Source organism: Silene latifolia, chromosome 6 (assembly GCF_048544455.1).
Source record: "Silene latifolia isolate original U9 population chromosome 6, ASM4854445v1, whole genome shotgun sequence".
In the NCBI taxonomy this organism is placed as follows: Eukaryota; Viridiplantae; Streptophyta; class Magnoliopsida; order Caryophyllales; family Caryophyllaceae; genus Silene; species Silene latifolia.
The window spans coordinates 27836190-27856696 of record NC_133531.1 but is presented as its reverse complement, the minus strand read 5'-3'; the positions used below and the strand labels follow the sequence as shown (position 1 = coordinate 27856696).

Sequence of the window (20507 nt, the reverse complement as noted above, 5' to 3'; positions counted from 1 at the left end):
CCCTTATCCGGCGTAGCGAACGGGAAGTTACGTTCACTACGCCGGATCATCCTATGAACGCCCACAAGAGTAATGGGGAACAGTGTACGAGGCCAAGTTACGTAACTGAAGTCTTTACACCGGATAGACGCATGGGGGAGGGGTTCCATTCTCGATTTTCGTGGGTGTATTTCGACACGGGACGATCCCGAGTTACGCCTTGACTGAAGTTTTTACACGGGACGACCTTATTCTTCCTCAAAGCTTCATAAAATGGTGAAATTCATTCCCAAAACCAAATATTACTCCAAATTTTATTTGAATTTGCCTTCACATTTCACTAAATGCACTTTCAATCCCCGAAAATCCGCATCCAACCGTCCCTTTATTCCCAAAAATCGTTATTCATTTGGGTTGCCTCCTAAAAAGCGCTCTTGTTTAACGTCACAGGCTCGACCAAGTCATGCGATGGCTTAATTAAGGGGAGCATTCATCAAGTGCGAAAATTGAAAGTCAATCTTAACAATCAAAGAAGTACTTGCATGTCCTCCACAAGGAAGATCATGACAATGAGAAATGATTGGTTGGAACTCATTCTTCGGTACACATCTCCTAATCATGCCATCGGCACAAGTCTTGTACAAACAAAGATCCTCCCAATAATATTACCTTTTGTCATGGAAGAATTTCTTCTTCTTGTGTGAGTCATATCCATAAGGAATCACACCGGACGCCAAATAGTTCACATAATCTGCATACCATGGTGCTTCCCCTAAACCCAAGGCTAATAAATGGTCATCGGATAAATATTCATTTATTTGGAGCCCATCCTTGACGTTCTCATTCAACAATCTACAGAGGTGGTCGGCTACAACGTTTTCAACCCCTTTCTTGTCTCTAATTTCCATATCAAATTCTTGAAGCAAGAGTATCCACCGGATCAATCGTGGTTTTGATTCCTTCTTAATAAGCAAGTGTTTTAAAGCCGAATGATCGGTGTGTACTATCACCTTGGATCCAACCAAATAGGTCCGAAACTTTTCCATTGCAAATACCACCGCTAAGGGCTCTTTTTCCGTTGTTGAATAGTTGATTTGAGTTTCATCAAGTGTCTTGCTTGCATAGTGAATGGCATGTAGCTTGCCATCTTTCCTTTGGCCTAAAACCGCGCCCAAGACTTGATCACTTGCATCACACATAAGCTCAAAAGGTAGGTTCCAATCCAGTGGTTGTATAATTGGAGCATTTGTCAAAGCTTGTTTCAACCTATTAAAAGCCTTCTTTGTGCCTCAATGAGGAAGCATCCTCATTTTCAAGCAAGATTTTATGACAAAGAGAGACTAATCCCTTTGAGGTCACCAATTGTGTACCCAAAAACACTTAAACTTTCTCAACAAATCAAGTAATTTTGAAGTTTGAGTGTTGTCAAGTTCACTATTGATGATGACGGGAAATGTAGAATTATCACCAAGAAATTCATATCTCAAGGAAGGGGAACCGGAGGAGGAGCCGTGGAACTCTCCTTCTTCTTACCAACTTCCAACATTTCAAACTTTGGGTAATTTGAAGATTATTTGGGTTTTATTGAAGAATTGACAACTTTTCATCATCGTTCAAGTTCTCTTCTATTATTCTTTCCTTTCCATTTGTTCATCATAAGTTTGGTACAATTTCTTTACTCTTTGCTTAATCATTGTTTATTGTTTTACTCTTCCGTCATGTTTACATTTGTTAAGATGATTGACATCATTATTAACATGTTTTCCATGATCATGAGTGAGTAGTTCCTTTAGTAGGGTTAATGGGGGATTAAGGGAGTTAATCATGGGATAGATCTTTACTTAATAAGTTCATATGATTGTTTGCTTGTTGTAGTTTGAACTTATGCACATGTTATGTTTGATGAAATGTTTGAGTGACGACTTAGCATGAATCTCTTATCCTTTCAACAAGACTTCTAAGACATAAACTAACTCGAGCCTTCTTAGACCATGCATATAGTTGAATAGGGAGAATTAAGTCGACTAATAGGTGTCGTAAAGTTTTGACTGACTCGGCTTTGAGACCCAAAACTTCCTAGGAATTGTAAAATATAAACTAACTCGATTCCACTACAACAATAAATTGTTTGCATCTATGAAACTTGTTTATGTGATCTCACCATGATTCCCTTAAAAACCCATGACGCCCTAGTGCCTTTTATCAATTGTTTACACTCTCATTTACATATCTTGCTTTGTTTTCCACTTGTATACATTTATTTGTGAAGTAGTTTAGATAACCATCTCAACCCAAACTAAATTGTGACTTTAAGGCATAACTACTTGCATTTGATAGCCTAATCCAATACCCGTCCCTTGGGATCCGACCTTTACTTACCGCTCTACTAAGGGTAGTTTGTGGAGACTATTTGGACCCTTTTATGAGTTTTATACTCTGATTATTCTTTTAATATACGTTTCCCCTTTTGTTTTATAATCCGGGTTAATACATAATTCACATAGTTAAATTATTCTAGGCACTTCTAATTTCTTTGATCAACTAAACCAAATTTTATTTTTCAAAAAATCTAAGATCAATGGGCCTCCCTCACTAGCCAGTCCCTTGTAAGTTGTGACGGATATATAAACGTCACAACTGATAAGCCCGGTCCGATAGAACCCGAGAATTTTGCGACCCGACCTGACTCGATGGCGACGACACGACTTATAATCAATTACCGAACCAGACCGGATCATATATTGACCCGATAATTATTAAGCTTAATATTGATCAACATGAAAGTGATTTAATGTTTAAATTGATACGTTTGGCTTAATAATGAACTAACTAAACCAAATAATAGTTAAAAACTAAGGGGGTGTTTGGTTCAGGAAAGGGAAAGGGAAAAGGAATGGAATCAAGAAAGAGAAAGAAGGGGAAATGAATAGGATTACCCCTATTATACTTGGGTGTTTGGTTGAAAATTAAAGGGAAAGGTAATTATTAACCTAAAATCCAACATCCACCACCTCCACCACCATTACCCACCACCCACCACCGTTACCTACATCGACACCACCATAAGTAGCGGCACCGACGACCTTCCTCACGGCGATCCTCCTTACCGCGCCTCACGCCCTCAACCAATACCACAATCCCGACTCCCAAACACCGCATTCACTCTAAAAAAACCACCACCACCCTTCGAAATCCCCTCCCTCGCCCCTTAAAACACCAGATGGGCGGGGGAGGGGGTTCCGAAGGGTGGTGGTGGTTTTTATACGGCTGGTCGTGCGTTTTATGAGGTGAGGGTGTTGAACTCGACGGAAGTGGGTGGTCTAAGGGGAGGTCGACGGCGGGGAGGATGAAGGGCGGTCCGTAAATGTAATTGGGCAAAAATTGAAGTAATGCGACAAGGTAATCGTACCCGATAATGATTCGACCAAACCCGACCCGAACCCTGCTCGACCCGAAAGGGTAGGATGAGCCGAACATAATATGACTTGACCCAAACTCGACCTGACTGTGACGATTACCAGCTCTAGTTACAAGCTTCTAACAGATCAAATATTTATCTATGTGGATGATATTTGACCCATTGTGACGATATGGCCCGTCACAAACAAGACTGACGGCTGAAGACGGTTGTTCTTCTTTAATGGCGGACTGTCCCCTTCCTCAGTGCTCTCTCTTCCTCGGTTTCGATACTTCTACAGAGTTAGTTCTCTCTTATTCTTTTTCCATTAATTTTAGTAAATTTGATAATTTGTGTTTTTGATTCAATAATTAAAATTGACCGTAAATTAAGGTAATTAATAACTACAAACAATGTAAGGGTAGTATAAATATTGTTTGAGAACGGAAACACCTGGCCCAAACAATTAGTTATTCACATTCATGTAGTCAATTTTGTAGTTAGTTTATAACATAGTATTAAGTGGAATGGAGGGAATATTTATTTAAGCAATTCTAGTATTTATCTTCTTCAAATAGTCTTCTTTCTCCAATGAATTATCCCTAAAAAATCCACTGAGTGATTAATAAAAAACAAAATGATGGAATTTGATTTATGTAATATTAACCTTATCGTTATTAATTTAGGTTTTCTCTTAAATAATGTAAGAAATAGGGTATTGAATCATAAAGATATAAGTATATACCTATGAATAGCACAACTCTACAAATCTTCATAGCCCCTAAATGAGAATAAAACAACATATATGTGAAGGTTAAAAATGTGAAGATTACTTCATAACCAATGGAACTTAGAAATAAATAAATAAATTATTAATGTAAAACCTTAGTACACTTACTTTGATGTTTTTTTTTTTTTTTTTGGTCAACGAAGCGCGCACTTAGTCGCATTACAATAGGGGGAGGGGGAATCGAACCTTAGACCTATTGTCTAGGATACCTCCGTCTTAACCACTAGACTTAGACATCTTCGGTACACTTACTTTGATGTTGATACAATGATAATATAAAGCTTATTGACACACATATATATAATTCTTTTGGCGATGGGGGTAAAAAAATATTCGCTTGAATTTCGACTCACAAATGTTGCCTTCCATCAAACATTTATAGCCAAATGAGGATATGCGTTTTATGACTTTTGTTTTTTTTATTATTACCAAATTTAATATATACATAAATATGTATAAATGTTTTATGACTTTTGAGCATTCATTTTCATTATTAGCAAAGTTAATATAGACATAAATATAGAGTAATGAGAAATGAAATATAAAGTGTACTTTTTTTTCTTTTTTTACAAAATCCACATTGCGGATCATTAACTCTATTTCGGTTTTCAAAATCGTTTTAATCTTTTCTCTCGATTTAAATTTTAAGTTTTTTATAAAAAAAATCTGGAATTCAATTTTAAACCTGTAAGTTTACCTTGACTCCCCATTACATTTTTGTCCCCCTTTTGTTTTTCATTTTCCCTTTTCTATTCGCTTTTTGAGGTGTGCGTTCACGTATTGACGGTTCTAAAGGATGATTCATGTCAGCCGACCCCAAATTATTTTGGGATTAAGGCTCTGATGTTGTTGTTACAAAATCCACATTGCATGAGAATTGTTTAGGGAGTTATCTTACCAACTAAAAAATGATAGATATTTTGTCTTCCCTTTTATTTATAAATCATATTTATAGATTTACATACGTATTCAATTTAATAAAATTGAGCAAGTTTATTGCAATAATATTTAAGAAGGAGTTGCACATATAAATAGTTTAAAATTAGAGTGATGTAAATTTTTTTTTTCGTTTAACCAATTCTAGTTTTAAAAATTAAAAGGTCAATGTTTAATGTTAAGTATGTTATTATTTGCCCTTAATATTTACAAATTCTTTATTATTTCATAAACGGCGTAAAATTAGAATTATGTGATATTTATTTGTTACTTAAAATATTCTAAGAATAAACGTAGAAATTTAAAATTTAGTATGAATTTTGATTTTTAATTATTTTTTAATTTATCTAGAAATTAAAAAGGCCAAAATTTAATGTTTGTTATGCTAATTTATTTTTTATGAAAATACTCCCTCCCATTCACAATAAACCTCCCATTTCATTTTGGCACAAATATTAAGGAAACACACTACCCCACTATATAATTAAATTTGAACCACACAGATACACTACCCTACCATACAATTAAATTTGGACCACACAAACACTTACCAAAAAAGGAAATAGGGAGGTTATTGTGAATAGACGGAAAAGGAAATAGGGAGGTTTATTTTGGATGGGAGGGAGTATTTTTTAATTTGTGTATCGTTTTAAATGGTTCATTATACGAACATGAATTACCCTCTTAATTAAGCACGTCATACTACATGGAGGATTGGTGCCGTGGAATTTTGGTAATGCAATGTGCCATTTAGTAATGCGATGTGGCATTTAGTAATGCGAGGTGACATTGTCTACGTGGCTTTTAAGGTTTACCCTTTTAATAATATTTATAGATGAGTAAATAATAGCAACTCGGGTTATTATTTTGTTCAAATAAGAGATAAACTATGGGTTAAAAAAAGGGTAAAATATGATGTTATCAATCATATAACCTCCTTATGGCTCTATAAGTAGTGAATAATTTTTGATAGTCACCATTATAAGAAGCTTTCATCTGAAAATCTGTACTTATTGATAACCCTTTCATTACAGCATTGTTTAGCTCTGTTACTCTGACCCGATTGCACATATCAGACACGACACAGCGTAGGAGCGTCGTATACGGTTATTTTCTGCGAACTTTTCAATTTTTTGGTTCTAAAATAAAGTGTCAAAATGTCGTGTCTGGTTGGATAGGCAAGACGCGATCAAAGTGAAGTGTCGGTCTAACATGGTAATTTTGTACAAACACGAGTCAGTAATTTGACTGAAATAAGGCGTGTAGACGAAAAAGGAGAAAGCAATACACCACCACCACTCAAGTTACCAAACTGGGAAAGTACTTAGTTGGATGAGAGGTACAAAAACACCATCCACACACACACAAGGGTTTGCTAAATTGGATTGCCAGTCTTTGCTAATCAAAATGAAGCATACTGATATTTGACTATTGGAGGAGATTGAGATAATACTCAAGGGTTTGCTTATTCGTATACTGAGTTCTTTCATAGCCATGATACTGCCTCAAAATGTGGCCACGATCACCTGCAAAATATTCCATGCAAAAGTCGTTTCCCTTTTCAAAAGATTGTTTTGAGTTCATAGTCATACTTACTGATCTGCCTGGCTGAATTAGTGAGAAGGTTGAATAGTCTTTTTTAGTGGTAACAGCTGTTTTATTTGAAGATAACACTCGTTTTTTGCATTTGTACGTCATTCCCGAAACTCGTACTCGGATTAACTTTGGAAGCCTGCCATAGTGCCATACTTTGAAAAGGCTGAACAGGGGATATGCCTTGTTCACATGGTGCTTCCACTTCATGTAAGGTGACATTTGATTTAATTACAGCAGCCTTAAGTTTACGAGACGAATTCTTAATTTACTGGGTTTTTCTATTTCACTTCTCATATGTCCAGGTTTACCGTTGTGATTTTTCTATGTTGTTTTTACTTAAATATAGGTTAATGTTGCTGGCTCCTGTAATGTTTCAGAACTTACTAGTTTGCATACTTTCCAATTTGCAGGATTGACCCTGAACAGTCCTGGTGATCTTGCTATTAGTCTAGGCACTAGTGATACTGTGAGTCAGCAACATTTAAGCTTTTTGTGTTATTACCATGCTAAGCAAAAAGAAAAATAAAATAAATGAAAAAGGATTAATTATAGTGTTATGCGGAAGCGTGAATATCCCGTGTTGGGCCTCTCGCATCTCGTGTCCACAATCCATAATAGTACAATACCGCTTTGGGCCAAGCCCTCACGGATTTACTATTGGGCTCCTTCCCAAAAGGCCTTGGACTATTATATGCTTTCATCTTTATTCTACCGATGTGGGACATGAGTTTGTACTCTAAGAATCCTCCTCCCCTTAAACGACACACCATGTGTCTGTCCGCTTTGGGCCAAGCCCTCACGGATTTACAATTGGGCTCCTTCCCAAAAGGCCTCGGACTATTATATTTTGTAGACACTTATAAAGATGAGCTTTCATCTTTATTCTACCGATGTGGGACATGAGTTTGCACCCTAACATATAGAAAAGCGTTTATCTTCCTTTAAACAGAAATGATACATGCTCGGTTCAGGTATTTGGAATAACCGACAAGCCACAACCTAGTTTGGAAGGTCATGCATTCCCTAGCCCTGTGGATACAAAAGGCCACATGGTGATGCTTTGCTACAAGAATGGATCATTGACCCGTGAAGGTAACTTTGTGTTGGTTATCCAGGAACATCTCTTCTATACGTCTAATAGTCTATTGATGCATTAGAAATCTGGTGCTAGATATACGCAATCAATATGCTGAGAAATCTTGGGACGTATTCAACAAGTATCTGCAGCAAACACCTCCTCTAAATGGTTAGTAGTCACTACTCACTAGTCATTTTAATTAATAAAATTGTAGGATTCCTATCATCTGCATTGTCTAATTTCATTTTCTGCAGATGGTAAGCTAGGTTTCTACTACAAGGAGCATGAAAGTCTTCCTCCATTACCCGGTGAGTTTCTGATATTCTATAATTTGATTATGAGCGAGGGAATGAGCTCATGTTACTTTGACTCGCCACTTAGCTGCTGTGTTGCGTGTCCGACGTGAATACGTGTATGTGGCACGCCAAAGCCAGACATCACTTCGATACTTTAAATCTTCATATTGAGTTTACACGTGATGCTATCTTGTGTTGGGTAAGTGAGAAATCTGAGAATATATGAGACTAAGACCAAGGGGTAAATAGATAAAGATGATAGTTTTGTTTGACAATGGGAGAAATGAAATAAGAGAGTAAGGAAAAAATAGATAGAGTAGCATTTTAATTCCTGTCAAGCCAACCGGCTGGTTGGCTGGAAGAATTCATTACCAAGATGCCGGTTTGAGATAAATTTACTATTTTACTGAGAGAGTTGGATCAATGTCGATATACAGACACTTGTTTAACGGTATCTGCGTAGCGCGTGGAGGCCTTGGACAAATTGTATCACTGTTCTAAGTCACTCTGTGGACATTGGGACCCCTCTTAATTTTTTTTTTTCTTTCTGTGTCTGCTTTTTCTATTTCCATATTATCTGCATTTTGGAAGTGAGGAGGTTCAAGGATATTTTTCTTTGGCCGAGGTGACTGGATCATGATTTCTTTGTGCTTCAGCTGGTTTCCACCGCTATATCCTACAAAATTTCATGGGTGATAGTCTTGATGGTGTGGTTGATCAAGAAGTGAATGAATTTGATGCCGCTTCTGAGGTATGCATGATATCTTATAACAAGCTCTAGAATCATTTTGATGTGGGAGCTCATTGTTTCTCTTTTATTTACAGGTTCGAGCTATAATTGAGGGCCAAATTCTCTCGATGCGAGCTCATGTTGAAAGATTTGGTATGCCATTCCCTCCCAGGCGATTGATAGTAACTGGTGGAGCATCTTCCAATGAGTGTATTCTTGAATCCATAGCGTCTATATTTGGCTGTGATGTCTATACTGTAGAAAGACCAGGTGAGCCACAAATTCAGCAGCTAGCATAGGTTATCAGTATTCATTTTGGTCTTAGCAAGGAGCTCGGGCGATCATAGATAGACATGGTAAATGATTTTTGGGCCGGTGTTGGGGTAGGGACATTACTTGGTCAAGCTTTTTGGGTCGTGTGATTACATGTTCGTCCGAGTATCTTAATCCTAATTTTCTATAAATGTAACTAAACACGTCTGTAGTTTTTGGACGGAAGATATCATTATTAAGTAATTAAGTTTAAAAAATACTCCTTATTAGCTAATTTCAAAGGGTTATGAGAACCCCCAATGTGCAGATCAGCAGATGTCAGCAATGACAAAATTATTGAGTAATGGTACTAGTTATCTGATTTGAATCCGGTCATCATAAAAACCGTTCTTATGACTCCCTATACACTAGTTACAGTATTACACCAGTCATCAACAAAGAAAATTTTGATCTTTTGATAGCTTTCTTCATTCTTTATTTGTCCTCGTTTTTTTCCTTTTTTATTTTGTGTTTGATTTAATCTCGATATTCACATTCATTGCTACCATGTAATCTTAATATTGGTTTACTGCTTGTAATGAGCAGATTCAGCGTCTTCGGGTGCTGCATTGAGAGCTGCTCATGGCTGGGTTTGCAATGCAAAGGGGAGTTTCATCCCTTTTGAGTGCATATACAAGGACAGGTTGGAAAAGACGTCCTTTACCTCCAAGCTTTCTGCTAAAGCTGGAGACCCAACTGTGGTTACCAAGTATGCGTTAATGATGAAGAAAAGAATGGAGATAGAAAAGCGCCTCGTCGAAAAGCTAGGACGCTGGTAGAAGTCTAGAAGAGTGTGTGACTAATAGACATGGCTTGGTTGAAGCTTCTTCCATCAAATGACAGTACATAGTAAGCTACTATTTTCCTTCCTTTCATTTTCAATCTCTCTATTTTTTCCCTAAATGGATTCAAGAATATCGGCTAATGATGTAAATAATAATTATAAAGAATATTAATAGATATACGCGGATATTGTAAATACAACATACCCTATTCTATGGCGAGGGGGTTGGATGTATGCATGCCTTAGTTATGTGTTGTAATACAAAAATGTCTGTTTTGAATAAACCTTAATGGTGAGACCACCACCTATCAAGCCGACTACAGTCTCGTGTTGAACTTTTTTCTTCCTTTCCGACTTCTAACACACTTCCCAACCATTCCTTTTCATTTGCTGCCTATTGTGTCGTGAACTGCATCAATCAAATTATATTCACTATTCAAGAAGCATAGGCAAACCTAATCCCATCAAATTTCGTAGCTAAGCGAAAAGGTAGCAAATTTTGGGATCGTCTGAAAACGGAAATACGAGATTATACGAGTCGAAAAGAAATACAGAGTATCTGAAAACCTTGTTTTAGAAGCTTCTAAGTGATATGATCTTTAACTTTTTAGAAGTCGGAAAGTGGTGTGAATTTGGAGGTACAGAATGGTACCAGCTATTCTGCAGATGAAACCGAACATTTTGTTTGACGTGATTCTTTTTCAAGATGATATTTTCATTCAATAGTAAAATTCGAATATGTGTTCCAAATATGCCACGTGCCCTTCTTATATAAGTGCCAACTTTAGGTTCAAAAAAAAAAAAAAAAAAGAGGCTAAAATTAAAAATTAATATTCTCTGAGTATCTTAGACAAAAATGTCGTTTTAATTATCGCGAAGTCGAGAATAGAAGCAGTTTAAAGAAAAAGGGTATTTTGTGATGAGCTAATGACTTTTCTGATATGTGGAGAAAGACAGGTGAATGAATGCAAAATGCATATTGTACTAGTGGATGCTGATTACCCTTTGCAATCAGTGTATTTTTTTTTTCATTTTTCGATCCGTTATTATGCTTAGTTTTATCATGCTTAGTTATGATAAAAGCGTAAACAGTTTATTAAGCCATTTTATGTTATTATACGGGTTTTAAGAACAATAATGAATTCTCTGTCCCATTGTATAATTTACCCACCTATGTTTGTGACAACTCACCGTTTATATAACACGATAATTGATGATGTGTCCTAAATAGATCGAAGGAGAATGAGAGCGGAAAACGAAACAGAGTAGTTGGTCCTCAACTCCTTTGCTTTTGCAGATTGCCAACAAATTTTGTTTCAGATCACAGAAGTGGAGAAAAGCCACAACCTGATTCATAATTTAGCAAAACGAGACATTAATATATAATCAATACTATATATTAAATCCAGAAACCAAGGGACTTCAATGTAATTAAAGAAAGTTATACAAATTAATTAAGGGTTATTACATGGTATTAATCCATCCTGTGTCTATCCTTCTCATATTACCCCAACCTATGTTTTATTCCATATTAATCTCTTCTTTTCACTCATTTTTCTTTTATTAGACTCAGGGACTGGCAACCTGCTAAATAGGTTACCATTATCATTCATTAATACCGTGTGATGGACCAGATTAAGGGAGCTCAATGCAAATATTATATAGTTTGGGTTAAAATTAAATTATATAGAAGTTTTGGTAATTTTCCTAAACATGGTCAATTTCAAGGAGACTAAAAGAAAGAAGATGCATGGTAATTTTCCTAAATATTTATAGAAGACTAGAAGATGGTCAATTTTCTTAAAATAAAATAATCAATACATATATATAAAGCAGAAACTTTTCAAGCGATATTAGAGAGTCCAACTTTTTCAGAATTCCTAACAAGAGTAGATTTCAAAACAAATTTAATAAAATTATCCTAATAAAAGTAGATTTCCTAATATTTTAATAAAGTCAGCATCCTAATATAAGTAGATTAAATTATAATATAAACATTATTCATATACTATATCGAGTTAATTAGATTTTACTCTCTTTTGAAATTTACATTTTTAAAATTAATCCGTTTTAAATTTTTTTGCTAAAATTACTTCCAAGTTGCATTTTTTCTTAAAATTATTTCAAAACTCCAATTTAAGTGACCTATTTCGTCTGTTTTTGAACTTATTCCCTTTTATTCCTTAGCCAATTTATACTTTGAAAGATATAACTATATAAACAAATGGAGAGAGAGTTCAAAAACAGACAAAATAAGTCACTTCAATTGAAGTTTTGAAGCAATTTTATGAAAAATGCAACATAAGGGAGTAATTTTAGCAAAAAAATCAAAAGGGGGTAATTTTTAGAATGTGGATTTCAAAAGGGAGTAAAATATAATTAACTCTACTATATCTTAAATTTCATTTGTCATACTAACTGAAAAGTTAACTGAAACCTAAAAATGTAGATTAAAAGGTAACTGAAAATTAAGAGGTGATAATTTAATTGGTTAATCCAAAAATATTTGGCAAACTAACCGAAATGTAGCTGTTTTTTTTGGTAAAATGATATAAAAGGACCTAATAAGTTCTCTATATTTCATACTAGTTTGGATGCCCGTGCGTTGCAACGGGGTAATTAACTTAGTTAAAAAAAATTGGTTATAAGGTCTTAATATTTATATCTTATCTCTAATCATTTATTTAGATATGATCAAAAGTCAAAACATCTTATTTAAGAGACGCAAAAGAATGTTAGGTTGATACCTAAGTTCCAAGGATGCCTCATATTTATAATCATAAGACCACTACATCTTATGTTAATCTTTCGATGTGGGACAATTATATTATTTTTATATAATCCTCCATTGTTTTTCAATGTGGGACATATAACATACTAAAAAGTACACAATTTTATATATGTACAAATTATATGAAATCTATACGCTAATGATATTATTTTACCATGAATCAAATTATGTTATTTTCATAATTTTCTTAATGATATTTTTTTGCCAAATGAAATGTAAAATTTTTTATATAAAAATTAGAAACATCACTTGAATATAATATAGGAAATAAATTTTATAATAATTAAAAGATTCTCTACTTTATTTTTTACATCAAAAAATATTATTTATAATACTTTCCTAAATTAATTTTTAAGATCACCCCACCTTATGATAATTTTCTGATGTGAGACAATTCAAATATTTATATGTAGTATATTTACCACACCTGCATTATTTTTCAATGTGGGGCTAATAACACACGAAAAAGTACACCATCTTTTTTGCACTTATTTCAATATCCAACCCGATTTAATAATAATGAGAAAATACTATACTATCTATTTATATTCGTGCGTTCTTTTCCATTTTTTGCCACAATTAAAATATATACAAATGATATGATTTAAATTACATTTTTTTTCCTAACACGGCTTTTAAGATGTAATTGAGGGAGCAATAAAATGTATAAACAAATGCAAAATATTTTCTTTTCTGGTGCGATTTTTATTAATGGTTAAAAATTATGATGTGTTATAGTTACTCAAATGTAATGAGGCATAATATTACCTATATTTGAAAGTTAAAAAGATTTAATTCTACTATTTATCAAAGTAAAAAAGCCCATTACTGATTTGTTTGTGGATTCAAGATCTGTTTATGCATCACTTGATTGTATTATAATTCTTAAATTTTCTATTTTAGTACAGAGATTATCATTATATGACACATTAATAACCAATTTATGTATATTTAGCACCCATTTTATTTTTTTATTATGATTTTATCTTAAATAAAATTATTATACTATCGATTGTCTTAAAATAAACATTATAATGTCACTAATATAGTAACATATAATCGCTTTTATAAATATTTACGTGATTAATATTTGTATGGTATTGGTGTAACTAAGGTTTGTCATTAATACAAACTCCTATAAGAACTCTCTAAGATAATTTTTAAGCGATTCAAAATATTTTGGGTTGATACCCCTAAGTTTCAAATATGACTCATATTTATAATCATGTGATATCTCACCTCATGATAATCTTCTAATGTGAGACAATTCAACTATTTATATGTAGTATATTTACCACATCTACATTATTTTTCAATGTGGGACAAACAAATATGTGCAAATAATATGATACTATATTCTAATGCTAGCATTTATTTACCACGAATCTAATTATATAATTTTTCAAAAAAAAAAAAATTATGTTACTTTTTTGCTAAATGAGATGTATAAGTTTTTATACAAAAATTATAAACATCACTTTGACATAATATAAAACATATATATCATATCGTGGAGATAATTATATAAACTCTTAAGAGCTCTCCAAGACAATGCTTAAGAGACTCAGAAGGTTTTGGGTTGGTATTTAGGTTTTAAGGATGCCTTCGATTTATAATCATATGATTACCCACCTTATGCTAAACTTTCGATGTGGGACAATTCTATGATTTATATATAATATATTCACCAAACCAACATATTTTTCAATGTGGGACAAATAACATACTTAGAAATACACCATCTATTTCACACATAATTCGACATCTAACCCGGGTTAATAATAATGAGCAAAAACTATACTCCCTCGATTCAAGATCAAATACAACATTCCTTTTTTACACTATTCATGAATAAATAAAATCTTTACAATTCCTTGTAATATGTAAGACAAAATATGGTCATGTGAGATCTTATTTGATTCACTTATAAAGTACAATGAGAATATCAAATTTTTAAATTTTTTATAATGTAAACTTAAAGATATTTACGTTGTAATTTGTGTCTTGGCAAGTGTGTAAATGAAAATGTTGTATTTGGTCTTGAATGGGGGGAGTACTATTTATTAATATTCGTACATTTTTTTTATAATACTTTTTTGGCAAATGAGATGTATAAGTTTTTATATAAAGATTATAAACATCACTTGAATATAATACATAATATAGAAAAAATATGTATATATCATACTGTGAAGATAATGATATAAACTCTTAAGAGCTCTCCAAAACAATACTTAAGAGACTCAAAAGGTTTTTGGTTGGTATATAGGTTCCAATGATGACTCCTATTTATAATTATATGATCACCCACCTTATGTTAATCTTTCGATGTGGGACAATTTTATAATTTATACTTATTATAATCACCACACTAACATTGTTTTTCGATGTGGGACTATAACATATTAAAAGAAGTACACCATCTTTAATTCTCGTATGTGCAAATCATATGAAATCTATACTCTAATGAAAACATTTTTTACCACGAATCTAATTATATTATCTTTATAATTTTTATAACAACATTTTTTTGCCAAATGAAATGTCAAAGTTTTTATATAAAAATTAGAAACTTCTCATGAATATAAAATAGGAAATATAGATATTATAATAATTAAAAGATTCTCCACTTTATTTTTTATGTGGAAAACATTATTTATGAAACTTTCCTAAATTAATTTTTGATGATGTGGACGCTCTAGAATCGCTCGAAAAAACTCTCTTTTATATATATATATATAGATAGATTATAAATTGAATGAATAAAAAAAACCAGGTAACTAATTTCTTTGAAATAAAACCTAAATATTAGATTTTTCATGATCACCCGACCTTTCTCATATCTAATTAATTACTTGTTGATGTTTTTTTTCTTGCCAATATTTACTTATTTTTAACCTTGTTGTTATTAGTTGATCTTAAGTTAATTCCATTTTTAATTTTATAATCTCCATTATAGCTATTGGTTCAAAATAAATATTAGCAATTAGGCATTGTAACATAAGGTACATATATACTCCAAAATCATGAGGAACGGAATAAATAAGTAATTGGCTCAAAATAAATGTTAGCTTTCTACATAAGAATAAAAATTATTGTTAGCTCTACAATAAGAAAAAAGTAAATTAATTTGATCAAAAAGGAAAATCTATCACAAGTGTCCAACTATATCACATTTGTCTTGGATGTAGAAAGTGTTGGACTCAAACTGAATTTTAAATCGTGCTAACCATGGGTGTTATATAAGGGTAAAATAATATCATAATTAATGAGAAAGTTATAGAATAGACAAAGTTGAAGCGGTTACGTTTTTGAAAATTTTTACTTGCGACAAGTAGGGGCATGTAATTTTTCTATTAAATAAGGGTATGAGAAGGCTTACATCTGTCATGTCTTATCCCCCATTTGGCATCCTTACTTTTAGGCATCGCTTTTGTTTTCATTATGCGAGATTTTGTCGGGTATTTTAGTTCGTGTAGACTTTGGGAGTAAGATTCATTATCTTTTAGGAATTTCACATTAAATGTATTTTATCTTTTTCGCAATGATCTTCCGTATTGCTTTTACACAATTGTTAATGCGGAAGTCTTTTCTATCAATTATATGATATATTAATTATAATAAACATTATTCATATACTATATCGAGTTAATTAGATTTTATTCCCTTTTGAAATTCACATTTTTAAAATTACCGTACTCCCTTTTGATTTTTTTTGCTAAAATTACTCTCAAATTGCATTTTTTTTCCTAAAATTACTTCAAAATTCCAATTTAAGTGACCTATTTCGTCTGTTTTTGAACTTATTCCAATTGTGCCATAGCCAATTTATACTTTGAAAGGTATAACTATGTTGACAAATGGAGGGAGAGTTCAAAAACAGATAAAATAAATCATAAATTGAAATTTTGAAGCAATTTTAGGAAAAAATGCAACTTAGTGGAGTAATTTTAGCATAAAATTTCAAAAGGGATTAATTTTTAAAATGTGGATTTCAAAAAGGAGTAAAATATAATTAATTCTATTATATCTTAAATTTCATTTGTCATACTAACTGAAAAGTTAACTGAAACCTAAAAATGTAGCTTAAAAGGTAACTGAAAATTAAAAGGTGATAATTTAATTGATTAAGCCAAAAATATTTTTTGATAGAAAACGCACTAAATATATATAATTATGATACCTGCTGTTTTTTGCAACGTCATCCGAGAGATTAAGATTTTACATCGATGATAGAGACATAATGTATCAAGTCCACAAGAAGGACATTGTTTACAAAGAAGTTTTCATAATTTACCAAATTAAGATGTCGTATTATATATTTTGCATGGAGTTTTTAAGGATAAGTAGTCAAAGACTATTTCGTTAAAAAAATAGATGGTGATAAGACAATAAGAATAGTAACTCTATAATCCAACTATATCTCTGAATGTTAGTATACAACTGATATAGTTAAATACCAAATGCCACAATGCTTTCGTTGTTTTTTTTGTTATAGGAACTGATGATTAGTTTGTCCTCATCTAAATCAATCCCCGAGATTTTGTTTGCTTCCATTTGTAGCATAATTTGACTTTTTGTTAAATTTAATAGTTTTCTTTACCAAACCATGGTAACGTCAAATAACGTTTTTAGCGGTGCCATAAAATATATACTACTAACTGACATTATTATACTAACTTGGTAACCCAACTATTTTAAAAAATGACATAAACTACTAACTGATATTGTCACAGATAATACTACTAAGTGCCCGTGCATTCTATGTAATAGAATCAGAGATATTGCGAGATGTGTATAAGGAGCAAATACTCTTAATTGTAAATAGTCAAGGTAAAATTATGTTGTAAGAGATTTAATATTATTCTCTCTCAACGCACTAAATATATATAATTATGATAACTGCTGTTTTTTGTAACATCATTCAATTTTATGTAGTTGTAAAATAATTTGCAAAACTCATAAAGATATGTCTCCGTTATTAAGGGTTCATATTGGTGAGCTCCACCATGTTTATAGAGAAAAGCGTTTTGTATTTAATTAAAAACCGGTTGTGTCTGTAAAAATGAAAAAGCGAGCGACATACTATAACTAATTAACTATGTCACTTGATGTTATACTAATCGATGACAAAACTTTTATGCTAAAAGCATTAATAATTTATTGGTTATCATCTATACCAATCACGATTTTTTTTTCATCAATGACAACATAGTAGGACTTTTTTTATCAACTTAAGAATATATTTTTACAGATAATTCTAATGGAAGCCCCGTGCATCGCACGAGCTTTCCAACTAGTTAATTAGTATAAACATGCACACTTATGGTATTAATTATTATCACCATAAAATTATATATTAAATTTAAAATCTATGCAATTTTATTAAATTTTATAGTTTATTAGATGTATAGAGATGTTAATTATTTAACATACAAAAACATAATAAGTAGGTTATAAATAGTTCAAGTTAGATTTCATAATATATAATATTGCATAATTTTTTCGATTTGATTTAATGCATATATGTAATATATTTATATAAATATATAATCCTCTTAAAATTGCGTCAGTAATATATTTATATAAATTTCGTCAGTAAAGAAAATAATTGTAGTAACATTGGATATAGTTATATGATAGTAATCACTCATTTGAATAGTAAAAGAAACAATATTATCAACAAGATTAGTGAGAGGGGTAGAAACAACAACGGGAGTAGTGAAATAAAATATTAATGCGGCAATAGTGAAAGTAACAATAATTACGGCGGGAGTAGTGAAATTATCAATATTAATGTGGCAATAGTGACAGTAACAATAATTACGGCGGAGTAATGAAAGTAACAATGATTACGGGCAAGTAGTGAAATGTTATTACTATTATTTCATTAATAAGAGTAAAATATTAATAGCGGGACTAGTGAATTTGTCTTAAAATTTATTTTATCGTAATTTTAGGATATGTTATAAAAAATATATTAATGATAAATTTATGGGTTATGCAACTTTTAAATAATTTTATTTAATGAAAAAAAAAATTAATGGTAAGTAGAGGTAGTCCGGGCGAAGCCGGACACCAATACTTAGTTAAGTTAATTTTCCGATTCTAAAAAAGAGGTTCAATTTATGAAAATCAATGATTGTCCTTTATGGAAAATCATGCATCCTTGAGAAACTACACACTAAAGGACAATTGAGTTATGTCTTTGGCTATTCATGGATAGAAAAACCTAAGGACATAAAAGCCTAACAAGAAGATGTCACGAAGCATTAGGATTAGGTGAAAAACTAGCTTATTATATGAAGATGCTTGGAAAAGTTAGCTTAATGTAATTAATTTTTGTCCTAACTGTAATCTCCAAAGGGATCATTTGTCTTTTGATCATATAATGATTGTGGCTTCCTATACCAATCATATAGTATATGTCTGTGCATACATTGTCAATATTCAACACTCAATCGACTATAAAATACTCTTGACTCTTGAGTAGGTATTATATGGCTCATTTGGATATTTGGAATCATAGGCATTTTAATTTTGGTCTCATCTATTTATTTGACATATTTTTATGTTTAAAACAAATCTGTTGGTGTTAAACAAGTTTGTGATGACCATGATGTACATAGGCATAGGTCAAGGATGGATGTCGTGTGACTTGTGAACTACTACAATTTATTTATTTATTATTTGTAAATATATGAGTCTCGCATGTTAATGAAAGGAATAATGTAATAAGGTACATTAATGTATTGTATATTTGTATAAAGCAATAAAGATCATCTCCATTTTCTAAAAGAAATGGAAAGTCCATTTTCTCTTAATGTCTAAGATTTCATCCTACGATAATCTAATGATCCGGATTTTGTACCAAAAAATAAAGAAAAAAGACAATGGAGAGTAAAATGAATATTGTATTTATCTTGTGAGAGGAAATCCACCCTCCATTTGGAGAGGATCCAAACTCAAAAAAAGAAGTCATTATTATTAAATTATGTATGGTTGTTGCATGGATATAATTATAAACCCGTCTGTATAAGAGAACAAATTTATCATAGTTGGTATAGTTTCGTTTTAAACATCTTAATTCTTAATAGATACATAAGCCAATATACCATGTATTTTAATTTGTTATACGAAGTAATTCCTTTATACTCACTCATATAAACTAGTTAGGAGTTAGGACAAACTAACCACAATTTTAAAGAGATTTATTTAGTCCAATAATTTGTAAAGGAGTGTACCATATAACTAAACTTTAAATCTGATCTACCAATTAAAGTGAGATGATGATGCTCCTCTATCCAGTATCCACACCTGGGAAATCCTCAGGGGATCGGTATGAATGTATGATAGCAGTGGCATTTCGTATACTAATTTCCACACCACAAAATTAACACGTGTCACTAATCCATTAGTCTAATTAGTGAGCTAAATAATATGATGGTGAGATTTGTCTCAAGTTATTGAGAGACATCATCATATATTGTCGACGAGGCATCTACACCAAGATTAATATAATTGTATTTGTATTAGCATCCACGCTTTACAATATAATCAATAGTTAGGCTTAACAATCATATATGCGATTAGACTTAACGGATCATGTAACATCCCGGCCCAAACCTAGGGTCGTGAGCGGTTACTCACCGTACCTCGTCAGGCTGTGTACATGACCCCACATATCAATACAGGTCCTTTCCAATGCATTTTGTCCTCACTCATGCGTATCCCGAGAACCTTCCTAGGAAGTCATTGATCCTAAGACTACTCCTAGCCAAATACACTTAACTTTGTAGTTCTTTCGCATGGATAACC

General features: G+C 32.3%; 1 protein-coding gene across 1 annotated transcript in view; it reads left to right on the top strand.

Moving 5' to 3' along the window:
* Positions 1-10204, top strand: part of LOC141586608 (xylulose kinase 2) — a 35433-nt gene extending 25229 nt beyond the window's left edge. The window contains exons 5-11 of the mRNA XM_074407899.1: positions 7109-7164; positions 7670-7790; positions 7870-7944; positions 8031-8084; positions 8729-8823; positions 8898-9072; positions 9661-10204. Coding sequence (XP_074264000.1) covers positions 7109-7164; positions 7670-7790; positions 7870-7944; positions 8031-8084; positions 8729-8823; positions 8898-9072; positions 9661-9893 — 809 coding nt within the window. The 3' untranslated portion in view covers positions 9894-10204. The remainder of the gene's footprint in view (positions 1-7108; positions 7165-7669; positions 7791-7869; positions 7945-8030; positions 8085-8728; positions 8824-8897; positions 9073-9660) is intronic.
* The last annotated feature ends 10303 nt before the right edge of the window (positions 10205-20507 follow it).